This window comes from Hippoglossus stenolepis, chromosome 15, assembly GCF_022539355.2.
Source record: "Hippoglossus stenolepis isolate QCI-W04-F060 chromosome 15, HSTE1.2, whole genome shotgun sequence".
NCBI classification, from domain to species: Eukaryota; Metazoa; Chordata; class Actinopteri; order Pleuronectiformes; family Pleuronectidae; genus Hippoglossus; species Hippoglossus stenolepis.
Window position 1 is genome coordinate 5,919,643 of NC_061497.1, and position 22,185 is coordinate 5,941,827.

Genomic DNA, 22,185 nt, shown 5'->3' on the forward strand with positions numbered 1-22,185 from the left:
TTATTATTATTGTCAGTTTATATCACTATGAAGGCGAACATCCATTCTTTTTTTGTCAAATTCTCCTCTGCCTGCGAATGGAGTAAAATTATATGCCTGCTGAGCTCAAATGAGAACGCCGATTGTGGTAATCTCTCGTTTGTGGGACGAACACACGCACTGCCAGTGGCACGCGCACACCCAGAAAGGGGCCATGTTGTGTGAACTCTAATCCCCTCTAACAACAGAATGGTACAGTCCAGTAATCCGCTCTCTGTTGCTGTGGCAGCGGTGAGAGGGTTTTGGGTGGTAGGTAAGACTCCAGCCGCACTAAAGACTTTTCTATCTCGCCCTGCTCTGGATAACTAGCAGGCCAAGGGAAGCCTTGACGTTGCCACAGATCACACGAAAGGGGTAGGTCGTTGTTTATGGTTTCATTATCTCTGTGTCTAGGTGTCTGTGGTCCTGCGCAGTTCTCCTTGGCTAACTTCATATGTGTCTGCTTGGATGTGAGAATGAAGCTGTGCAGGACTCAAACTTGGGACTTGGCACTGAAAACAAATCAGTGTCATGACGAATCTGGGGTGTGAGGGAATTGGCATCAAACTACGGGAGCTGTATTTGTGTTATATGATTGAACCAGCAGCTCATTCTGAAAGATTATCAGTATTTTACATGCAGTACTTCCGTGCAGCGAAGGAGATTGTTCATCAAGGTCTTATGGCTGCTGTTTTCAAATTAAATTCAGTTAAAGTAAATCTAAGCTTGTGTGTGATGACACTGCCACTTTCTTACACGTTAGAGAGATGGCACACACATGAGGCCTGGTCAAGGACAGCCGGTCAGTTTTCTATCCTCAGTCATATTTTGGAGCGTCCAGATGTAGAATTTGGACAAACCGACTTAGCGACAGGGTGGTAGAGCGTTTGATTGGCGGACATTGATATGCTTCGTATTAAAAAGAAAATCAACGGCCAGGCCAATCCATTAAGGTGCTTTTAAAAGAAGTGATCCAGTTACCCGTTTCAGTAGTCTGCAGGGATTATACCAATGTGCTTATGGCGTTCAGGGCCTGCTGCATGGGATCTGACCCTGCTTTAGTATGCATGGGCCCAGGGTGTACTTGATCCTTTAGTATATATGGACCACATCAGTGTGAAGTGTCCACAATTGCACCTGACTGTGTGAAGCAGTGTGCAAGTAGAGGTGAGCCTCTAAACATGGGCCTCATCCGACAAAACCACACGTCGTGACCTCAGCCGGAGGATAACCTGAAGACATGGCTGCATTCTTTATCAGGTCATTTATTTATAATGATGCATATGACTGTCTTTACTCAATATTTATAATATCTACCACTATAATTACATTTTTATGCAGCCAAAATTACACCCCCTAGTCTCATTCACGTGACACAGCTGCTCAGACTCGGACACAACTGTTAGTGTTTGTTACTGAACCTGGTTGCAGACAATCACGTTTTGCAATTTTAAATTACTTTCCATTCTCAAAGACCACAATGGTAGATATATAATATATAATGGTATGATATATATTTATATATAATTATTGTTTCTGTGTTTTCAGAGGTTAAACAAGTGCTGCTGTTTTCAGTTTTCACATTATGACTTTTTGTCCGATCTGTCATAACACAGTCAAGCCAAAGGACATAAAGTAAGATACTTCCACCAGGTATAGTCTGTAAAATGTTACTGAAAAGCTGCACAGAGAAAAAAACATCAAGGGGATGTAGGGACTAATCAAAAATATTCGTTCATGCTGGAACTGTTCTTAAATAACTATAAATAACTTATAAATAACTACATTTATACTGTCTGACTTTGAACCCAGTGCTCGATTGCATACTAAACGGGGAGAACGCTCATATGTACTCTATGAATTCCATGTTCAAGCTAAAGGTCAACTTAAGGTAAAAGATGATAGATTGCATCCTTTTAATTAATGAAAACAAATGCATGTCAGTATGTCGTATTCATCTCTGTGTCACTATTACCTTATCAAAGCTAGTACCAACATATTAGAATTTAAGCTAATGCTAACTGTAGCATCCCTGAATATAAACATTTATTTGCTCAGAAATTCCGAAACAATGTTGACTTGCTGGTTATAATTCATTTTTATTGAAAGACCAATATGGACACAATAAATATATATATATATATATATATATAATATACAAGCAGCTTTATACTCACTCCCATATTTCTTAAAATGAGCCTTTATCTTGATGCACTTATTGCTTATAAATTGGTAATTTTCATCTTTTGACTGTTTGTGACCAGTTTAGGCCAATACAAGTACAACATTCTCATTAAATCAATTTATGGTCTATTTTAAATATACTTCATATAAAAATACAATGGTCAATAGTTTCCTATTGACCATTGTATTTTTGAGTGAAGCTTTGGGTACTTAAACTATTTACATGTTATATTGTAGTAATGCTATGACATGATTCACCGTTTCACCTTCATTATAACATGTTACATTCTTAAATTATTCCTTCCCTGGTCAAGGTTCATGTGATCCTCTGAAAGATTCTTCTGTTTGCAGGATCAATTTTGATTTATATAATTTTAAAGAAGAATCACTGCTCAAATCTGACAAAAGAGAAAATTATAAATTAAAAATTTGTTGACAATAATTCAACCCAAATTATCTGCAAGCCATATGCACATCTGTGTTTGTACTACACAAATTATCAGTGGAAAGATTCCATATTGCTTCTTAGACACGAGTTGAATTCTGGCAATATTTAGCAGGTACAGCAATGCCTCGTGGGTTTAAGGTATTTTAGACTATTAAAAATATTTAGTTGCAATCACATAAAGTGCTTCCATGTCTTGATTTAGTTTTCCAAATATATAATAATTTGCTCCTGTATATGAGGCATATAACAAATGTTTTGGAGCATCAACATTCAGCTGAGCTACACATCAGAATAGAATCTCAAACATTGACTGCAAATGATTCTTAATAGCTGTAAGCCCTGGTCTAATTCTCTCTATGACAGTCCCTTTAGTCCTCATAACATCATATAAATGAAGCATTATGTAATATTCCCCCTCGTGCTTATTCGTCAAAACCATGTTAGAATTATATCACACGTTGCCTTAACCCTGATTATATCTGCTCATCATTGTGAGCTCCCTTTACAAAAAGGATTGCTCTTTTTTTAAGGGATTTGACCTGCAGGCTGATGTATGACATACTGATTTTAAAATATTACCACTGTGTAGTTAGTCCCACTAAACTATCTCAAACATAAAAACAATGATTTTATTACTTCGTTGATATGTTTAATTGTTCGATTCATGGTGAAAGTTGGCTCTAAACTCCAAAGAAGGAGTAAAGCGAAGGAGGAGAGCTACACAAGTGAAGTAATGATTAAAAGGATGTGGTTTGTTCAAATTTACTTGTGGGATCTTACCTGACTAATGTGTCACTCCCACCTCGCTGCATGGCTGCCAGATTGTAGCAACTAACTCCACACGCTTAAGCCAGCCCAGTGGATTGGTATGAAGAGCTACAAGCTAATTAGGAATCACAAGAAGGGCGACTGTTTTAACAACTAACCAAATGACTAACCAAAGACACTTTGTAAAGATGCTTGGATCACGAAATGGGATGATCCCATTCTTTATGTTTGACCACAAAAAGGAATCAGAAACAGGAAAAAAAAAAAACGCAGAGCACTTGTTTAAGGCACTCATTCCTGTGTGCTGTTTTTGTAAAGGGGCCAATGGAATTAGTGCCTCCTGCTGGCCTTTCGTCACCACTACTCACACCATCTGGTCCCCTATCCAAAAGATAAACCAGGGATGGCCTCGCTTAACTTCACTGGCATGCCACCGACTCTGTGCTGAACAGTCAAAATGAGTTATCAAACTATGTTGAGGTTGTCTGTCATCTACTGTGAACACACTATTTAAGAACAACCCTAAACCTGTCCTTGATGTGAACTGTGACACGTGTGTAAGGAAGAAGAACTTACATTAATCACCTGCACATTCAACACACAGGCACTTAACAGGCTTTTAACTGTGATGCAGGAACTTTTACATGATTTTTTCTATGCTGCATGTGAATGTAATAAGGATCAATTAAATGTTTGGTGGGAAAATTAAATCTTTTAAAATATAGTATTGACTAATACCAGTAAAAATCCTCTGTTTTAAGAAATTAAGTGTTGTCTTCCATAAAGGGGTATTGTTATTGACAGGTTGCTGGAAGTGAGAGCTTTGTAAAAATAACAATGACTGGACACATCAGTCCAAATAAGTACTGTTATAATTCAGTTTCTTATTGGATAGAGGATATAACTGCATTTCTCTCTGAACCTTCAATCTCTCCTGTATGTATCAACTCTAACATGATAGATTTGGCAGTTTAGCTGTTCCATCGTTGAATATTTGATTTATGCGTCTGTCGTGAAAGGGCCAAACCCTGTTTATATGACTAGACAAATGTAAAACACTTATATAAAAGAAACCAGTGCTCCCAGGTTTGATTATTTATTTTCTCTTTCGTGACAATTTTACAACACAAGTAAAATTAAGTCAGTTAAGGGTATCCCTTTGTCATTGCAGATTATAATTCTTCTCTGTTCATTGTTGTGACTATACCTAACTGTTAGGTGTACAGTAATGTGCCTTGTAGTGATTAAAAATGTAAAGGAAAGTAGAGTGTTAAGTTGAGATCCCCTCTGCAGCACGTGGCACAGTGCTTTTGATCCTGTTATTGGGTCATGGCCTTGGCTGCACTAGCACAGTTCTACTCCGAGCATAAGTAGGTTTGCTCTAAAATTAGATACTGATTCCCGACTCTTAACCCCCCACCAATGTCAGCCTGTCCCCCACCTGCATCCCAGTTCGACCAGTGATACAAGTTATGAAGATGATTGTGTAGCTGTAATTGATTAAAAAACATACTCTGAAACATTTGAGTCATTAACACGCAACCTAATTAGCAAGGACAAGTTCCTGCTAATGAGTTCCAGTCGTGTTGCAGGCTACAGGGATTTCCCCTGGATTATTCATTGATTGTGGTTGGACCACTGGGAAGGGGGCTTGCCGCTAATCCCTCACTCGCAGCAGGGGGTTATGTTTAATGTCAAAACAGTATTACATCACACACTTGCTCCCTGCTTTACGATCAGAGCAGAAGCTTTTTATTAAGACTACCTTGAAACTTTTTTAAAATAATCTCTGTAAATGTAAAGTGACTGACTGAATAGTTCTTCCTTTCCCTGTCAGGTTGGAGGAGAGACCCCGTGTGTGGCATTAGATGAAGCTCCATCCAGGTGTGAGAAGACTCCCGGAGAGGAGGAGGAGTTGGGGCTGCGAGTGACGCCCACACCGGGCCTCTGCCCGAACCCCTCTGGTCAGGAGGATCACACAGAGGAGCAGCGCCTACAGTTTCTGGTGAGAGCACCGTGCTGAGCTGATGCTTCAAAATACTCCAGACCTGGAGATCAGTGGTTTTCCACTGCAAACATTTTCAAACTGGTGCTTTCCTCCAAACAGTCATTCATGAGAGTCGTATACATCTCTGAGCAGCACTAATTGCATATTATGCCTAATTGCAGGGACGGGACTTTGCTCTCCACTGTGCATTTTCATGTGAAACTGCAGCCTGAATTTCAGTGCTGTGGCTGAACTGACTGCCTCTAAAGGAAAAACCAGGGTCAGATTTGTTATGTAATGCAGGGATTATTTTGATCTTGTCCCTTGGAAACAGAAGAATAGCACATTGGCCTCACTGATTCTACAAGTGGGTCTCGTGGCTTAAATAGACCACAGTCTCTCTGAGCTCTGTATTGACTTGGTCAGAATGCAAAATGGAGATTACAGACAAATATAGATGTTGTTTTGTTTATTGTTTGAGCATCAATAATGGTACAAGCAGAATTGACTATAAAATAGCAATGGTGTCATTAACAGGATGTGTGTCATCATCCTTTTTGTGTGTTTGTAATTCACAAGAACACGGAAAGCTTAATTCACCATCATTTGAGGATTTCATGACTCACTGGTTGCAGATTTTTCCAGCAGTGTGGAAAAAGTCACTACATTGTGCCAACACACCACTGTATATTTCTTCAGGCAGTAATGTTCTGCTTTTAATTTCTGATGGCTGGCGATTCTAGACTTTTACATTGAATACACAACATGACTGGACAAGGAGTACCCCAATTCATTAAAACTTTGTCATTTTAGTTTAACAAAGAATGCTGAAAATAGCTTGACTGTGTTTTTTTTTTAAATCTTTGGTTTGTTAAGAGGATCTCAAACTTACATCATAGATTAACTAGCTATCTTTCCTCGAGCATGACTGAGTCACGGAGAAAAGTGGGATCTCAGACAATGGGATTTCTTAGATGAGTTTAATGAGATACAATATAGGACAAAGCCCATCAGCTGAGTAAACACTGAGCTGAAATTAGCCCACAAAGCATCCAAGTAATATTTTTAGCTGCTAGGGTTGGTTGGTTTGGTCCAGACTGAAATATCTCAACAATGTTTGGACAGATTTCTATACAAATATAAACATTCATGGTGCCAAGTGGATGGATCTTTGTCACCAATGACTATGTTAGCCACAGTGCCCACTATAAGTGCAGCATTTAGTAGCATGGCTGTTAGACTCTTACTCCAGTTTACACACCAGATTTCAGTGTGAAGATGTCACCTGCATCCTCATAAAACAATTTCAACCTTGCTGATTTTTGAAAGACCCATAAAAGATAGTACTCTCTTAATATAGACTTTATTCTCTCTGACATCACGCTCAGGGTGGGAAGCACGGACGCCAACATGTTTGTCTAATGGTAGCTAGCGAGCTATCAAACATGCTGTTTAACCTTAAAACACGACCCCATGTGCCTCCATGTTTTAAATTTCCATTGTCTTTTCAGTTGCAATCAAGAACATTGACTGGGAACAATGTGTATCAGAAAAAAACATCCTATAGGTCGGTTTGGTGAACTTGACAATCAATATCTGTAAAAAAATATATAATAAGTTGTAGTCACAATAAGTGAACAGTTAAGTGAGTGTCTGTGTTAAATGGTAAATTCCAGTTTACCTTCACAGTCATAGTTTGACGATACTACAGAACATCTTTACTTGATTCACATTATTCAGGTCTTTAAAGCTGTGACAGATTCACAGGCAAACGAATAAGAACACAGATTGCAGTTTAATTATCGTTATTGTCTTAATGTGTCATCAGTGGTGAGAGTAAAATGTCTTTCCTGCAGGTGGTTTGCAATTAGCCTGTCTGTTCTGTTGCTTCCCCCCGTACAGTCCCAGTGGTAATACTTGATTAAGGTCCTGTGGCCATGCTGAAATAAGCTGATTTCTCCTATGCTGGTCCTGCATGTAAGCTGCATTTAGAATAATTAAAGGATGCTAAGCTTTGTAATACCTCATTGATGTGTGTCAGAGGTCAATATGGAAACTAAAGCCAATGTATTAAGCATTGCTGAATGTAAATGCAGATCATGTGCCATTATATTATATATTGTTCCTCATGATTTTGCCTTTATACAGTATGTGTCCTGCTCTTTGAGGGATAGCTCTTTTTAAAACCGTGTAAAGAACTAGATGTTGTTTTTCGAGCCAGGGACAGATTTGAAAATATGAATTAAATGTAACTATCTTTGCTTTGTTATCATTGTTGGTTCAGGAAAGTGAGCTGAGCAAGAAGAGAAAAGAATGTGAAAACCTCGAGCATGAAGTAAAGAAGCGACAGAAGAGATGTCTGGATTTGGTAAGCAATCTTCTTCCTCTGGTATTTCCCTCTAATGTGCTGTGTGGCTGGTTATTATAGTGGACGTAGTGATGATTTGAGAGTTCATTTTTATCTGAACTTGTGCTTTCTTCATAGGAGAGCCAGCTTGAGGATGAGCGAGGCGAAAATGAGCAACTAAAGGAGGAGGCAGATCTCCTCAGGAGGAAGGCACAGCTGCTCGACCAGGTCAGTGTCTCCCCACCCTGCCGAACTCCATCCAATGTCTTGTTTATCCAACAAAGCTGAAATTTGGGGATGCAGTGATAATATATTGCAATGATATAATTTAAGAGATTGTGAACAACTTTCAGCTTAATTTAGTTTTAGTGTAAACTGAAAAATGTTCCTTAAAGTAATCCGGTCATCTAACCCACTGTTGTTTCTCAAGACTCGGGCTGAGAATGAGGAGCTGAGGGAAGATCTCTCTGAAGTGACTGCTCAACACAATTCAGTTCTCGAGGAGAACCAGAGACTCCGTGCCAAACTGGAGAACCTAGAGCAGGTCCTTCAGGTACAGAGCGGGTCCGATCCTCACCATGCTACTTGTAAAAACTGTATTCTGATCATATTTATTTTCCCCGAATAGCATATGCGAGAGGTCGCCGAGCGAAGGCAGCAGCTGGAATTGGAACATGAGCAGGCACTGGCTATCCTTAAGTTCAAACAGGATGAAATCAAACGGTTACAGCGGGTAAGAACCTTTCTCCATCTTTAACAGAAATTTTTTTCTTGCTCAAGTGAAGCACTTATGACCCTTTGGTTAATTTCAACCATATTATGAGAAATGGGGGGTTTGTCCAGCAGGAGGCAACCTCTGGGCACCTATAAAGTGCTGACTATTCTTGCCGTGCTATGAACTAGGCTTTTATGAGCAAATAACCAACATTACACTGACTTTAATATCTTTTTAATCATCAGGCTCAGTTATTTGCCAAGAGGGAGCATGAGGGAGTGGTACAGATGCTGGAGGTGAGTTTATATTACACCACTGTGGCTACCCATCAAAGGAGAAAAGCAAATAAATGTTGTTTTATACCATGCAGTGCTTCTATCACGATACATTAAAGCTTGAGAGGCTTCCAGCACTTTAGAATGAGTTGCCAAAATAAGAATCAAAGCTTCCAGAGTTTTTGTAAAGTCACACAAAAGAGTGAAACTTATAACTATTCATTAAAGGTGTTTCTTATCTTCTTTACACCAAACCAAAAGAATATGATTATTAGTAATAGTTGACAATTAAAGTACACAAAAGACATTACATTGCAGCAGAAGCGGTGGGGACATACAGTGCAATGAGCTGTTTCTGCTTATCTAAACACCTGGCGAAGAAGCTGTGGCAGAAAATACTTGTATTTTTGTAGCACTGAAGGGCCTGGAAAACCGTTTGAACAGATGGCTGCTCTGCTATTGTGGGACTTTTGTGTTTGCTCTCAGTGTAAGTGTAACACATCATGTATTTAAAATGAGTGCAGACAGTCGGTCTCGTTCTGATTTAATTTAAAACTGAAAAAAAAAGTAAAAGACTAAAGAGCCAACAGCAAGAACTCCTTTCATCACATATCATCATCCACAGTTGATGGCTGTGTTGATGACTGAATATATCTGCGGTTTGTGCTCAATATTTCCTTATTTGTTCCTAAAAGAAGTGTGTATTTCATTTTAGGATTTGACTCAGCTTGTGTTGCGGAGGGAGCTGGTAGAGTATAGCTGCTCCTTGTAACTGCTTGTTTCCTTCCACTTGCTTTGTTTCACTCACTTTCCTTCTCTCAGTTTAACCCCAGAGCGTCACAGGAGAAAGTCTCTTTGCCTCCAATAGTCTGAGCTTTGTCACCAAGTCGACACACAACCTCTCTCAGTCTGTTTAAACCATTTCTTTGAAGATTATAAGGAATATGTGTGTTCATGCAGAAGGCAGGTGTTGGCTACTGAAGACCAAGAGACATTCTGGTGACACGGCCTCCTGACAGGGGTTTTCTCATCGTCCTGGACTCAGACTGCTGTGTTTCTACTTTATTAATATTTATTGTTTTCTGTCCCAGATTCAAGCATGTGTTTACCTTTGCGCTTTGTGTTATCTCTTTGCTAACCAGAGTACACTGGACTGCATGCAGGTACTGTTAACCTTTAGCCTGCTTGACCTCCTCTGCCAAATTATGTATGTGCCACAAAGCCTTCCCTAGCCCCTGTAGATAGAACCAGAAAATCCCTCTTCCTTTTATTTGAATACAAAACGTTTATAGATCTTAACCAGGTTTTTACAACATTTGTGACATGTAAATATACATATATTGGAACGGCTTTACCTGCAGTCTTTCATAAATGTTTGTGGTCATTGAAGCCAATTATAAGGCAGTTTTTTAGGTTTAATGTAGAGTAAATTGGGTCATTCACACCAGTCCAGATAACAGTGTTACAGCTGTGGCACAGTTACCGCTTCCAGCTGCACTGAGCACGTTCACCATGGTCGTCATGCTGGATTGTTTTTTGCTCTTCTTTCAGTAAAGTAGAATTGACTTTTCCGTAAATCTGGCACATAGCCAAGTATTAATTTGAGGTCTGTAGGCGATATTTCTTAGTGTTTTAGTTCTCATCACCACTTCAGCCCAGCGTCACCAGAATACAGTTGACTGCAGGCTCTGGTTTGCGTAGGTGAGAGCTAACAGGAAATGTTGCTTAGACAGTTTCGTACAGAGGCCTTTGTCAGATCAGGCTGCCAGGAAACTCCCACCACAACCGGAAGTGAAATCCGCCGCATAAAGACATTCAGTGAAGCCAACCTCTGTAGTGTTCTGGCAAATAACACTGCTGTCTGCTGTCACTTTGTTAAAGTGATTGCCATGTAAAGCAGAAGCATAATGTGCAACTTCTCACAACCTATGTTACTTTCCAGCTCTGTTTTTACTGCTGTTTCACATCTTAGCAGAAAACTACCTGCCTCTGTTTCCCTCCCATCTTCTTCCCTTTGAGTCTGAGTTCTGCTTTCCATGTGTGTTTGCAGCTGTAAAGTGTGTTTTAGTAACAGCTGTTTGTCTTGCAGAACCCTAACCTCTGAATGTAATAGTTTAATATTATAAACCGTGTGTTTATATTATAAAAATAACCATAAAGGTGTAAAATCTGATCTGGAATTTGACATGTACATGAATGATTATAAACGGTTTTCCTAGTTAGAAATGGAACAAGTAAATGGCAACAAAATGTTTCTACATGACATTTTACAATTTATAAACAAGATTAATTAATTTTATTCTCAAGTGGTCAGATCCCTCCACATGTCATGTAATACTGTAAACTATTTGTGATTGTATCATAAGGATAAATTCACTTTAAACACAGGCACAGAATAAATTTTAATTATTGCACTTTATCATACAGTTACCACTGAAATATATTCATGATCACATATTGATTATATCCTATGTAATAGTGTGGAAAGATGGATGTTTCTACTTTGTCTGTATCTGTTCACCGTGTGTTTGTTACGCCTCATGTGTAGTCAAAGGTGCGAGACCTGGAGGATAAATGTCGCAGCCAGAGCGAACAGTTCGGCTTGCTGTCCCAGGAGCTGGAGAAGTTTCGACTGCAGGCGTCGAAGGTGGATCTGGCCGGCTCTCCCCTCCTCCACAACCCAGCCAACCTCTCTCTTCTGACCAACGGGGTGGGCCTGACGACTGAGCGAGGTGAGCCATGCCACCACGGATATGTACTGTTGTGACAACCAGGTGAAAAGGAAGCAACCTAAATCATTGGCTAAGTTTAATTTAACTTCTATAGTGTTTAATAATTGGATTGTTTCAGTTCCAAAGATAATCTTGGGACTTACAGAGTCCTGGATAAAGAGCATGGCTTTAGAATCAAACACAGCCCAACAGCATCAGTCCTCACATGGACAAAAGCATCCAAATCCTTTAACTGTTCCATCAGGAATGTGTCTTTTCAGGTTTAAGCGTTTTTGTGTTATTTACAGGGATATTTTATTATTGACTTCGTAGTTTCCTTCTAAAACCTAAGGGCACATCAAATAATTTCAAAAATGATCACAGTGTAAGTGTATTTTAATTTTGTAAAATAATCAGTAAAATAGATTAAGCACAATTGCTTTCATTTCATTTCACGTGTATGTGTGTGTGTACGTGTTTTGACTTTCATGCACAAAAGATGTCCCAAAACAAGAAAGGTTTTATAAATATCCATTATAACACAATCCCATCCAAAGCTAAACATAACAACAGTGCAAATCTACAGTAGTCTATACCTTTCCTACTGTGTGTATCCAACCTCTTTCTCCTACACTGTTCATGTGTTTTAGACTGCACTGATGGCTCATGGGATATGGTGTCTCTGGGTGAAATAGCCTTCTGGAGTCTCGAGGGAGGTGACACTCTCTCCTGCCCCGAGGGTAATGATCCGCTCGGTATGCTCTCTGTCTCTGTTACCCATAATATGTGTTGGGCACGGCATGTTCTAACCCGTCATCCCACCTACACCGTCCAACACTGTAACAGAGCTTGTGTGTATTGCTCGCCATCACATGAGGGTCGGGGAAATGTGTGTGGACCGCGGAACCAGTTAAGCCCGTTAACAGTGCTGGTGTGACACACGTTGCCACAACTTAGCATGACCTCTGACCTCAGACAGATGGAGACAGGATTTTACCCTCCACTGTTTAATCAGCCAGGTTCAACCTTGAGCCTCCTGCATGTCAACCAGTGACCTCACCCACCTAGCTGCTCACGGATTCAAGCAGGTTAACCAGTGAGAGGGCTGGAGGTGTTTGCTAAAGTCATGGATTATGTATTTTCCTCTTCCCCTCTGTCTCCTGCTAGATGTGGCGGCTGCACTGCGGATGGGGGCCACCCCTCACGCCGCAGGGCTGTCCAGGGTGGAGCGCTCGCCTGTCACCAAGCATCGAGAGCTGCCCACCATCAGCGTCAGCAAGTCAGGCTCTTCCCACAGCAAGTCAGAGACCACACACCTCACCCCCAAGTCTGATTCCCACCTCAGTCCGCACAAATCAAGCCCAACACATGAGGTACAACCCGCAGAATTTCTATTTATTTTTTTGTTCTTGTTATTTATTTCTACACTTGGATCAGATTTTTTTGTTGCCTAAAGGCTTTTTTTTAAGCGTAGGCTGGTGTCGTAAATTTAAAAAGAAGATAAGCAGACATACAAAGAACTAAAAAAACACCTTAAAGCACAAATAACAGTTTTAGTTTGACCTAAAATTGTGAATCCCTGTTGACTTGAACGTTACTAAATTTACATGGTCACCAATATTCCGATATTGAGTGGATTATGCAATTTAAACAGCATTTTCTGATAACCTCAACCCAAATAAGGTCATACCCAATAAGTAACAATCAAACTAAGATGTAATGAGTCTCTGTAACATATAAACAGAAATATTTATGAATACATTTATGAGCAACTCATGTAAACACCATAATGAAAATTATGTCTTGTACTGAATAAGGTCAATAGTCAGAATATTGGTGTCCATGTAAATGTAGTCACTGTTACAGTCTTATTTCTCAAACTATAAATTAAATGTTTATTTGCTGGTGGAAGAATTATCGTATTATTTATTGTATTATACTTAAATACAATGGATCAACAATGTTTTACCATAATGATTGTCGTTAACACTGCCGCTTCTGGTTAAGTTGACTTACACTGCATGCAGTTATTACTGTTATTGTTGTTATATACTTATTGCACTGTTTAACACCGCTAAAACAGAAGTCACCTAAACTAATACAGTTTGTTATCATGGCTTGAACTGACCATTTTCAAACTGAAACTAATATTGCTTTGACATTTGAAACCTCTGGATAACTGTTGTCCAGAATGGTTTGCTTTTGTCCAACGTTTGATTTGTTGGTTAGTGTTAGATGTATGTATGTATTAAATGTATCCTTTATGCGGGACTCCTACTCGCAAACATGTCTGCTTTCTTTGTGCGAGCATAGACAGGCAGATCACTCATCAAGATTACCAAGACAGCTATGCACGAGCACATTGCTTGTTTGGATTTAATGGATTAAAAAGCCCTCCTTAACCCTCTCTGTCATCTCACGCGAGTAGTCTCACAGACTACAGCTGAATACACTAGAGCCCCCTTTGCTTATATATAGGAGAAATAATTTGGATCTGCTGCCAGGATTTAGTCTTTTAATTGTGCCATGTCTCCAAAGAGTCAGTCTCTGGTCTTGCATAGCAGACAGGTTGGTGATCTTTTCATCTCGTCACTCGTCTGCACACAGTTCTGCAAAGCTCATTTTTAGTGAAATAATCCTCTGGCCACCGTGGATTATAAAGGTTATACAGTAGTAGTTGTAAGTCATTATCCTTAAAAAGGTTTTCCCAGGGAGCTATAAATATACAGGCTCTCCTATTGTATTATGTGTCGTGGGTATGAATGGAATTCTTACTCTGCATCAGGTGTGATTATGATTCTACCAGCAACAGTGACTAATTGTATTCATTATATAATACAAATATTATATTTTTACACGAGCAGTAATTTATTGTGACTTACAGCTAGTTTTGTATTTACATTCAATATATTTTGTTCTGTTCTTCAGTCAGATTTAACGTCCCCCCAAAAAATTTGAATAATTTACTGTTTAAGATAATGACCGTCATGGACTTTACCTCATGGCCTTTCAAGTTAACAGTTCATATGTGTAAAATCCAAACTCATCCAATCCCAAATTTGCTGACATTGCCGAGAAACGTTTCACAAAGGTAGCCAGCATGTATCCTCTGAATTAATTAAAGTTAACACAGGCAGATGATATAAAACCAGGAAGTATGGGGTCGACCAGTATGGCTTTTCGGTAACATTACAGATACTCATTATTGGTAATCAAGGAGGTTGATAAATGGTATTAAGAACCAATATTTAATTTGTAGTAAAAATTAAAATCTTGGTGTTAAAATTTAGAGCAACACATATACCTACATTAAACTACAGCTACATAAAGTCTGTTATTGCCCACTGTGGTGTCCAGATGTATTTTTATTTTTGGATAATCCCTCTATATCAATGAAGGAGACTCTTCCCTGTGTGATGTAATACAAGCCTGTAAAATGGTCATACTGCAGAATCAATGACTCTAAAGCACCTTTAAGTAGACGGCCACTCCAAGGCTAATTGGCCACATTATAAACTTATTGCATATACATGTGTTGACATATGTTATTTTCTGCAAACTGATTAACATTGATGTTAATACTCTAAAATGTCTATATATGTCTAAAAATGTCTGTATTATTTCTTGTGAAATTCACAAAAACGTAGGAAAATCTCACAATGTTAAATAATGTGAAAACATTTCCTGGATCTGCAACATTAATAGAATCCACTCCAAAATGTAATGGGTTCTTCTTTGACAGATACCTTTCTCATCCAACGTTTTTGCTAATCTTGCTATCAGACAAAGAAACAGCAATGAAAACATAACCTCCTTGGCTGAGGTGATAACATTAAGATACAACATATAAGAACATTATAACCAAGGACTGTGGTATTATACTTCATTCGTTTTCGCTAGGTGTACTGGTTGTCAGATGCTTTATTCAAGCCATTTCACAACCATTTATGTACTTTTACTTTTCACTGAAATAAAATGTATCAAGTTTATCAGTGATTCATTGGTCTGTACTTGTTGTTCTCAGGTGGACACTGCCAGTGAAGTAGAGGAGTTAGACATTGACGTGGCCCCAGCACCTTACACAGCCAGCAGAGGAGCAGCAAAACTTCAGGTTTTCATTGCAAGATATAGGTGAGCTTTATACTGAGGAGGTCAAGTCACTACATCCACAGTTTGCTGATGTGTGAAGAAAATAATTTAATTAAACATTTAACTTTAAACAGCTATAATCCTTATGATGGCCCCAATGACAACCCTGAAGTGGAGCTACCACTTACTGCTGGAGAGTACATCTATGTGTATGGAGACATGGATGACGATGGCTTCTATGAAGGTAAATCCGCAGTCTAATTTGTTTTCATGCTCCTGTCTGTTCGTGGAATTCACTTGTTTACTGTGGTCCCTATCAGGCGAGCTGATGGACGGACGAAGAGGGCTGGTCCCCTCTAACTTTGTGGAGCGTGTATCGGACGACGACGTCATGAGCAGTCACCATCCAGAGACAGGGGACATGACCCATAACTCCCTGCTAGACAGCAGCCTGCACAGTGCCAGCCACCAGCATCACATCCACCTCGGCGCCAGCACCTCAGAAAGGACAGAGGCACCTGCTCCCTCTGGCCCTGGCCCTGCCTCAGCCCCCACAGATTCAGCATCAGCCTTGGCTGTCCCAGCCCCCCTCACCAACGGCCTGGACTTGGATTTGGAGGAGGTGGGAGTGGACATTGTGCCTTACCCACGTAAGCTTACCCTCATCAAGCAGCTCGCCAAGAGCATCATCATTGGCTGGGATCCACCGCTGGTGCCGGCTGGGTGGGGCAATGTGTGGAGCTATAACGTGTATGTGGACCAGGAGCTGCGGATCAATGTGCCCTTCGGTTCCCAGACCAAAGCAGTGCTGGAGCGGCTGGACATAAACCTCAAGGCCTACCGTGTGTCAGTGCAGAGCCTGACAGAGAAGGGCCCGTCAGACCAGCTGCGCTGCAGCATGCTGGTCGGTCGGGACGTTTGTGTGGCGCCCACACAGCTGCGTATGGAGAGGATCACCGCCACCTCTGCCAACCTGACCTGGCTGCCCAGCAACAGTAACTATGTGCACATTGTGTCCTTGAATGAGGAGGAGTGTGAGCTGGTGAAGGCTGGCTGCTACTCACTGTGCCTCAATAACCTCTTGCCCAGCCTGCACTACACCGTCAAAGTGGAGGCGCGGCCGCACCGCACACCTTGGGAGTTACCTGTGGAGCGACGTGAACACAGAAACACTACAATCACCTTCAGCACACTGATGGCAGGTCAGGATTAAGTATTTTCTATATTATCAAAGGCTCTCTGAAGAAGAAGTTATATGTATTCATTTTGTTACTATTTTTGTCAACTAAAAATTAAATCAAACATTTTAATTTGATAAAAGTAATGAAAATGGCTTATTCCATCAGGTCATTCAGATACACACATTTTACTATCAGTGTTGTATTCTGAAAGGGCACTATTGTTAAAGGATGTGTGAATCAGATATATCTACTACAAAGAAGAACAATAAAATGGCTGGATCTAAAAAAAACTATGGATTGGGTACAATGAGCTAAGTACTGCAAAAATCAAAAATGTGTATAATAACATTTTCGTTATGATTTAATTCGCAAAACACTCCAGTGTGTATGTTGTATTAATAACTCATTCACCATTTATGTCAGGGACCAGTGTGCTAACTCCTCCCATAGCTACACAGTTCCTAGAGTCCAGCTCTTCACATAATCTCACTGAACCTTTGATGAAGTACAGCAGCACAGTTACTTCTCAGAGCTACAGTGCTTGTTAACCCAGTGTCTTGTATCTTGATGTGCAAATGAAGATGTTTCATCTTAAGTCGTGTCGAGTCTCTACCTCCCAACACAAGGTCATCAATTAATTCATGAGAACTGCTTTTATTAGCTGCTCTGACTCACATTGCCTTTATATTAACACCAGGGCACCTTGGCACAGAATGCATTGCTTGAAAACGAAAGGGAAATATCCGATTTGATCGGTCATGTCAGAGTTCATTTTTCTACTGCACCAACTGGCTTGTATTATCGTAACTACTGGTTATTTTCTGTGCATCTTTTCCATTTGATTGATATTTTTCCACCCTTCTTAAAAAGCACTGACCTAAAATTGTCTTCTGGCTCGAAGAAACAAAGATCTGCTCAGTTTGAGGTTGTGGTGTTTTGCTGAAGACTGTGTAGGAGTAATTTCAATCTTTTTGTCAGTTTGAGGCACCGTAGGCCTTTAAGATGTATATTTATGAGATGTAAATTGAATTTCTCTAAACATTCATTCAAATGTGCTTAAGTTCCATGCCCACACACTGGGGACTCAGGTATATGGTTTCTGAATTTCCTAGTGTCCCTGTAGAGTGGAGTAGACAGCAGTTTCCTTGTTAAAAACATGTGCTCTTTGTGATCATTAATTCTAATCCCAAACTTTGTATTTTCAGTATGAGCAATTCACTTCATCATATATTAATATAAAATCATGCTTTTTGTATCTTTTGCTTTCCCTTGTGTGATGCCTTCCACCCCTGCAGGTCCACCTGATGCTCCTCTGGACGTACAGCTGGAGCACGGCCCCTCTCCGGGGATCGCCCTCATCAGCTGGCTGCCAGTCACTATAGATGCTACCGGGACCTCCAACGGAGTCCGTGTCACTGGATACACCATATATGCTGATAAGAAAAAGGTAAGAAGGGTTTTATCCGTCTTAAGTTTTCTATAAGATGAAGCTGAGTTTGATCATTTCAACTTCACGTGGAAAATTTGACCTGTGTACCTGTCGTTCTCTTATCCAAAGGTGCTGGAGGTGTCTTCCCCAACAGCAGGCAGTGCCCTGCTGGGGCCCTCTCAGATCCAGTCCCTGCAGGCAGCACAGGAGCTCACTGTCCGCACAATGTCTGCCCATGGCGAGTCCTGTGACTCTTTGCCAGTCAATGTGCCCTCCAAGCTGGTTGCCATCATGGCGGGCCCAGCTATCACCGCCCCAGCTGTGCCACCCCCTCTGCCCTGTGCCCCTGTAGGTCCCAGTAACCTGCCCTCACCGCAGTCCTACATGAACTCTGCTGCCAAAGTCTCTGTGCTGCCCAGCACCTTGCCATCAGACACACACTACACTGGCCTCACAGTGGAGGCTGCTGCCAACTTTCCTACTGCTCTCCACTCAGAAGACCTTCTCTCATCTGCCTCATATGTGAAGGCCTGGGCCAACCCCTCATCTGCTGCTGCCTTAGCCGTGTGTGAGACCACATCACCAGTCGTCCCCTCCATCATTCCAGTGGTAATCCTCACTCTATTGTCTAGAAGAGAATGCAAGTGTTTTATTTTCTACAATAATTAAGTAAATAAATACATTATTTCATGCTGCACAGACTCTTTCTCCTTTCCAGGTTAATGTGACCTCCCCCACAACCTCAGCACCTCAACTATCTCCAGTAGCAGTACCAGCACCTGCACAAGCACCAATGACAGCAGCAGCAGCAGCAATGTTGGAGCAGCGCAGAGACACCAACAGCCCTGGAACGATACGTCCTTTCCCATCCATCACAGACTTCATCGAGGACCCCAGTGCCAAGCTCGGCATCCATGAGCGCATCCCTACCCCACCCAAAGCCCCGATCACACACCTCCTTAACCCTCAGGACACAAACGTCCACCGACCTCTCAGCACTTCCCCACTGGAGTCAGAGGTAGAGGAGGAGCAGGAGAATACCCGCCTGGTGTCTATCGAAGAGTTCCTGAGACAGGACCAGGAGCCGGTGTACAGCGGGAGGCAGCAGGTCAGTCCTGACAATCAGCTATTACTTCAAAATAGTCGACTCATCCCTAGAAAGATAAATGTAGTATGTGCTGTAGGTACAGCTGAGTCTGATCACAACTGAGAGCTTGTCTGAAAGTAGGAAGATCATTTGGTCTAGATGTTGTCGATTTCACCCGCACTAGTAGTTTTATACGGCAAAAGGTGTAGGATCGAAAGTACATCAAATAATCCACATATAAAGTTGATGATTTCTTCTAGAGCCTCGAACAGTTTGTCCTTTATCTGTCTTGATTATGTTCAGTCATTTGAGCAGCTGCTGACCTGAGGAAATGTCATAATGTCCAGTAGTGGTCATGAGTGAGTCTAAGCTTTCAGATTTGAAGGAAGGGTATATAGTACAGCAGGAATCCGCTGATTTCAGAAGTCACATTCATTGCAGCAATATGATAAAGATTAGCACTGGGCTTAAAGCCTGATTCAGCTTATGAAAATCATTTCCCCTTTAAATGATACTTTTTTAGTTGACAAGTTATTTGGTGCTTGTAATGCAGCCTGTCACATTAATTTCATGGAGACAATACATGATGCAAAACCGGGTTCATCCCATAGGTTCATCCACTCCCGCCCTCCTTTTATTCCAAAAGTCATAGAGAAAGAAAGGGGAAGTCAATATAATAAAGCAGTGGAGGGCGGGAGTGGAGGAACCCGGTTAAAGAGTTACCGCCCGCATGCAACGCTCTGAAGTAAAGCGAACTCGCCCGCAACGAGGCAGGGATCATTGCATTCATTTCATTGGTTGACCAGGGTCAACACTACACCTGGCATTTTATTGGTTGGGGAACTTCGACAGGGTTGTTGCACAAACAAATCTTAGAGCAGAAAGCAACAGTTTGTTAATTGAAATGTTCCTTTTCAGATCTCTTGTTATACACTACTATAAACATTGAAAGTGATCAAGAAAGAATTTAAAAGATAAAGATAAATTCACTAAATAAATTCTCACTGGATGGTGTTCACATATCGTATTTACAGAGTTATGGCAGAGGGCTTGTGGAACCTCCCAGTGACTACAATGCAGACAACAGCCGATCAGACCTGTCCGACATCCTGGAGGAGGAGGAGGAGGATTTCTATTCTGACCACCTTGGAGAATCACAGGCACGGGGATATACAGTTCGCGCTAACAGGGTAAAGGAATGAGTGCACGCTGTGTTCTGCTTTTTTTTTTATAAATTCTGCTTCTTCACTGCCATGCACACATACATTTTCATTGTGGCCTTGTTTTCTGTTGTCATATTCCTCATGTGTTTGATTTTTTCTTCTTTCTTTTCTCTTTTATTTGCATGACCGGGTTGTCATCTGTTTTATCTCCACCGTTATTTTCACTGAACAATATGATATTGATTATTACCTTCACCAACCCACTCTTGCTTGCTTTGACCTGTGGCCCTTGCAGTCTTGCAATTGGGAGCCTTCGGACAGTGATGAGGATGTTGTTGAGAGGATCCTGAAGTTGCCCCCACAGGTCAACACCAGCAAGCAGCTGTTCAGCATTCCTGAGCTGACAGAGGAAGACGACAGTAGTCAAGAGGATCCTTTAACCCGCCGCAGTCAACCTCGGCCCAGGCCCAGCCACGTTCACCAGAGAGACTCAGAGCGCCTCCGTCATGCCCCCCAGCATCACCAACATCAACCCAACCCACGCCCGAATGTTCCCCCTAACCATCACCACTTCAACAGGGATCCAAGATCCCTAACCAAAGAGCCTTTACTCAGACACGGACCCTCGCAGGTGAAGCCTAGGATGCAGCACAGGGTGCGCTACGCAGACACAGTGGACACCATCAGTTATCCTGAAGAAGAAGAGAGTTTATACGAGGGTCCGACCAGCAGGCGGGTCAGCAGAGAGAAATCGCTGCTAAAAGGGCTAGGGGACCGCCTTAGGAGGGAGGCCATGTTGAGGAGTCAGAGGACTGGTGCTGCAGCAGGCAACCTCAGCCATGGCCCTCCCCCGCAAAGACCCTACCCAGTCAGCAAAACAGGACGGACTGTTAAGTCACCTGCTGGTCGTGCGGCGGAGATTGACTTGGAGTACGGCACAGATGATAGTGAGGAGCCCGCGAAGTACGGTCCTGGGGAGGTGGCGATGGAGCAGATGAGCTCCGAGTGGTGGGTGGAAGGGGCTCAGACGGAGCACGGCAGGCCTCCTCTCCGCCGTGAGCTGAAGACTGATCCACCTGTAAATGTCTCTGCAGGCCAGCCACAATGGGTGTGTTGTCCCAGCCCACTCCTCTCTCCCTGTAGCTGTGTGGATCTAACCCATAGTGGACAGTCCCCCAGCACTCAGTAGAAAAATAACCATACTTACTTTCCTTTATCATAACTGCAGTGCACAGAGGGAGGTCAGGTAGTTTTGTCTTAAAAAGCAAACACCACACAGTATTTTAACATGGGGCCAGAGTCACTGATAAACATCTGAACCAGTTCATCAATACTGTCTTTCTTCAGATTTCTAATTCTGCTACAATCTATGCATAACTGAATCTGATCTCCCTCTATCTGACTGCACTAATTCACACCACCGTCACATTATCCTCTATTCTCCTTGAAAACCACTAATCTTTTGTCCTAAACTAGTTAGTGCTTCCTTATGCCTGGGCCTCACTGGATGCATGAGCAAAACTTCTGGCTTTTCATTTCGGCTTCCATTATCACGCTAGAGCAGCCACACTGCCTGCGTTAGACGCTGCTCCTCTAACGTTTCAATCATCAAATCAATATGTCTCAAACATAAATATCTGCAACACTTCCTGTACCCGTTTCAAAGTAAAAGCACTCTAGCCATTGGAAAGAGGAAAACAATCCCAAAGCAACACACAGCATTTAAGCAGATACTAAACCCAGACACATCTAAATACAGTTCTCTTGGCATGTATGTTAATTA

At 41.5% G+C, this 22,185-nt stretch overlaps 1 protein-coding gene across 5 annotated transcripts in view; it reads left to right on the top strand.

Annotated features, from left to right (window-relative positions):
* Nucleotides 1-22,185, top strand: part of LOC118122678 (peripheral-type benzodiazepine receptor-associated protein 1) — a 65,592-nt gene that overhangs the window by 31,703 nt on the left and 11,704 nt on the right. The window contains exons 7-24 of one of the 5 annotated variants that reach the window (XM_035179551.2): nucleotides 5,256-5,423; nucleotides 7,690-7,773; nucleotides 7,891-7,980; nucleotides 8,183-8,305; nucleotides 8,381-8,485; nucleotides 8,713-8,763; nucleotides 9,885-9,905; nucleotides 11,291-11,474; nucleotides 12,104-12,208; nucleotides 12,621-12,826; nucleotides 15,478-15,584; nucleotides 15,677-15,786; nucleotides 15,863-16,744; nucleotides 18,019-18,170; nucleotides 18,282-18,761; nucleotides 18,853-19,260; nucleotides 20,274-20,429; nucleotides 20,698-21,510. In XM_035179551.2, coding sequence (XP_035035442.2) covers nucleotides 5,256-5,423; nucleotides 7,690-7,773; nucleotides 7,891-7,980; nucleotides 8,183-8,305; nucleotides 8,381-8,485; nucleotides 8,713-8,763; nucleotides 9,885-9,905; nucleotides 11,291-11,474; nucleotides 12,104-12,208; nucleotides 12,621-12,826; nucleotides 15,478-15,584; nucleotides 15,677-15,786; nucleotides 15,863-16,744; nucleotides 18,019-18,170; nucleotides 18,282-18,761; nucleotides 18,853-19,260; nucleotides 20,274-20,429; nucleotides 20,698-21,510 — 4,245 coding nt within the window. Of the gene's footprint in view, nucleotides 1-5,255; nucleotides 5,424-7,689; nucleotides 7,774-7,890; nucleotides 7,981-8,182; nucleotides 8,306-8,380; nucleotides 8,486-8,712; nucleotides 8,764-9,457; nucleotides 9,491-9,884; nucleotides 9,906-11,290; nucleotides 11,475-12,103; nucleotides 12,209-12,620; nucleotides 12,827-15,477; nucleotides 15,585-15,676; nucleotides 15,787-15,862; nucleotides 16,745-18,018; nucleotides 18,171-18,281; nucleotides 18,762-18,852; nucleotides 19,261-20,273; nucleotides 20,430-20,697; nucleotides 21,511-22,185 lie in introns of all 5 variants that reach the window. The other 4 variants (XM_035179554.2, XM_047343651.1, XM_035179553.2 and 1 more) reach the window with 4 other exon arrangements.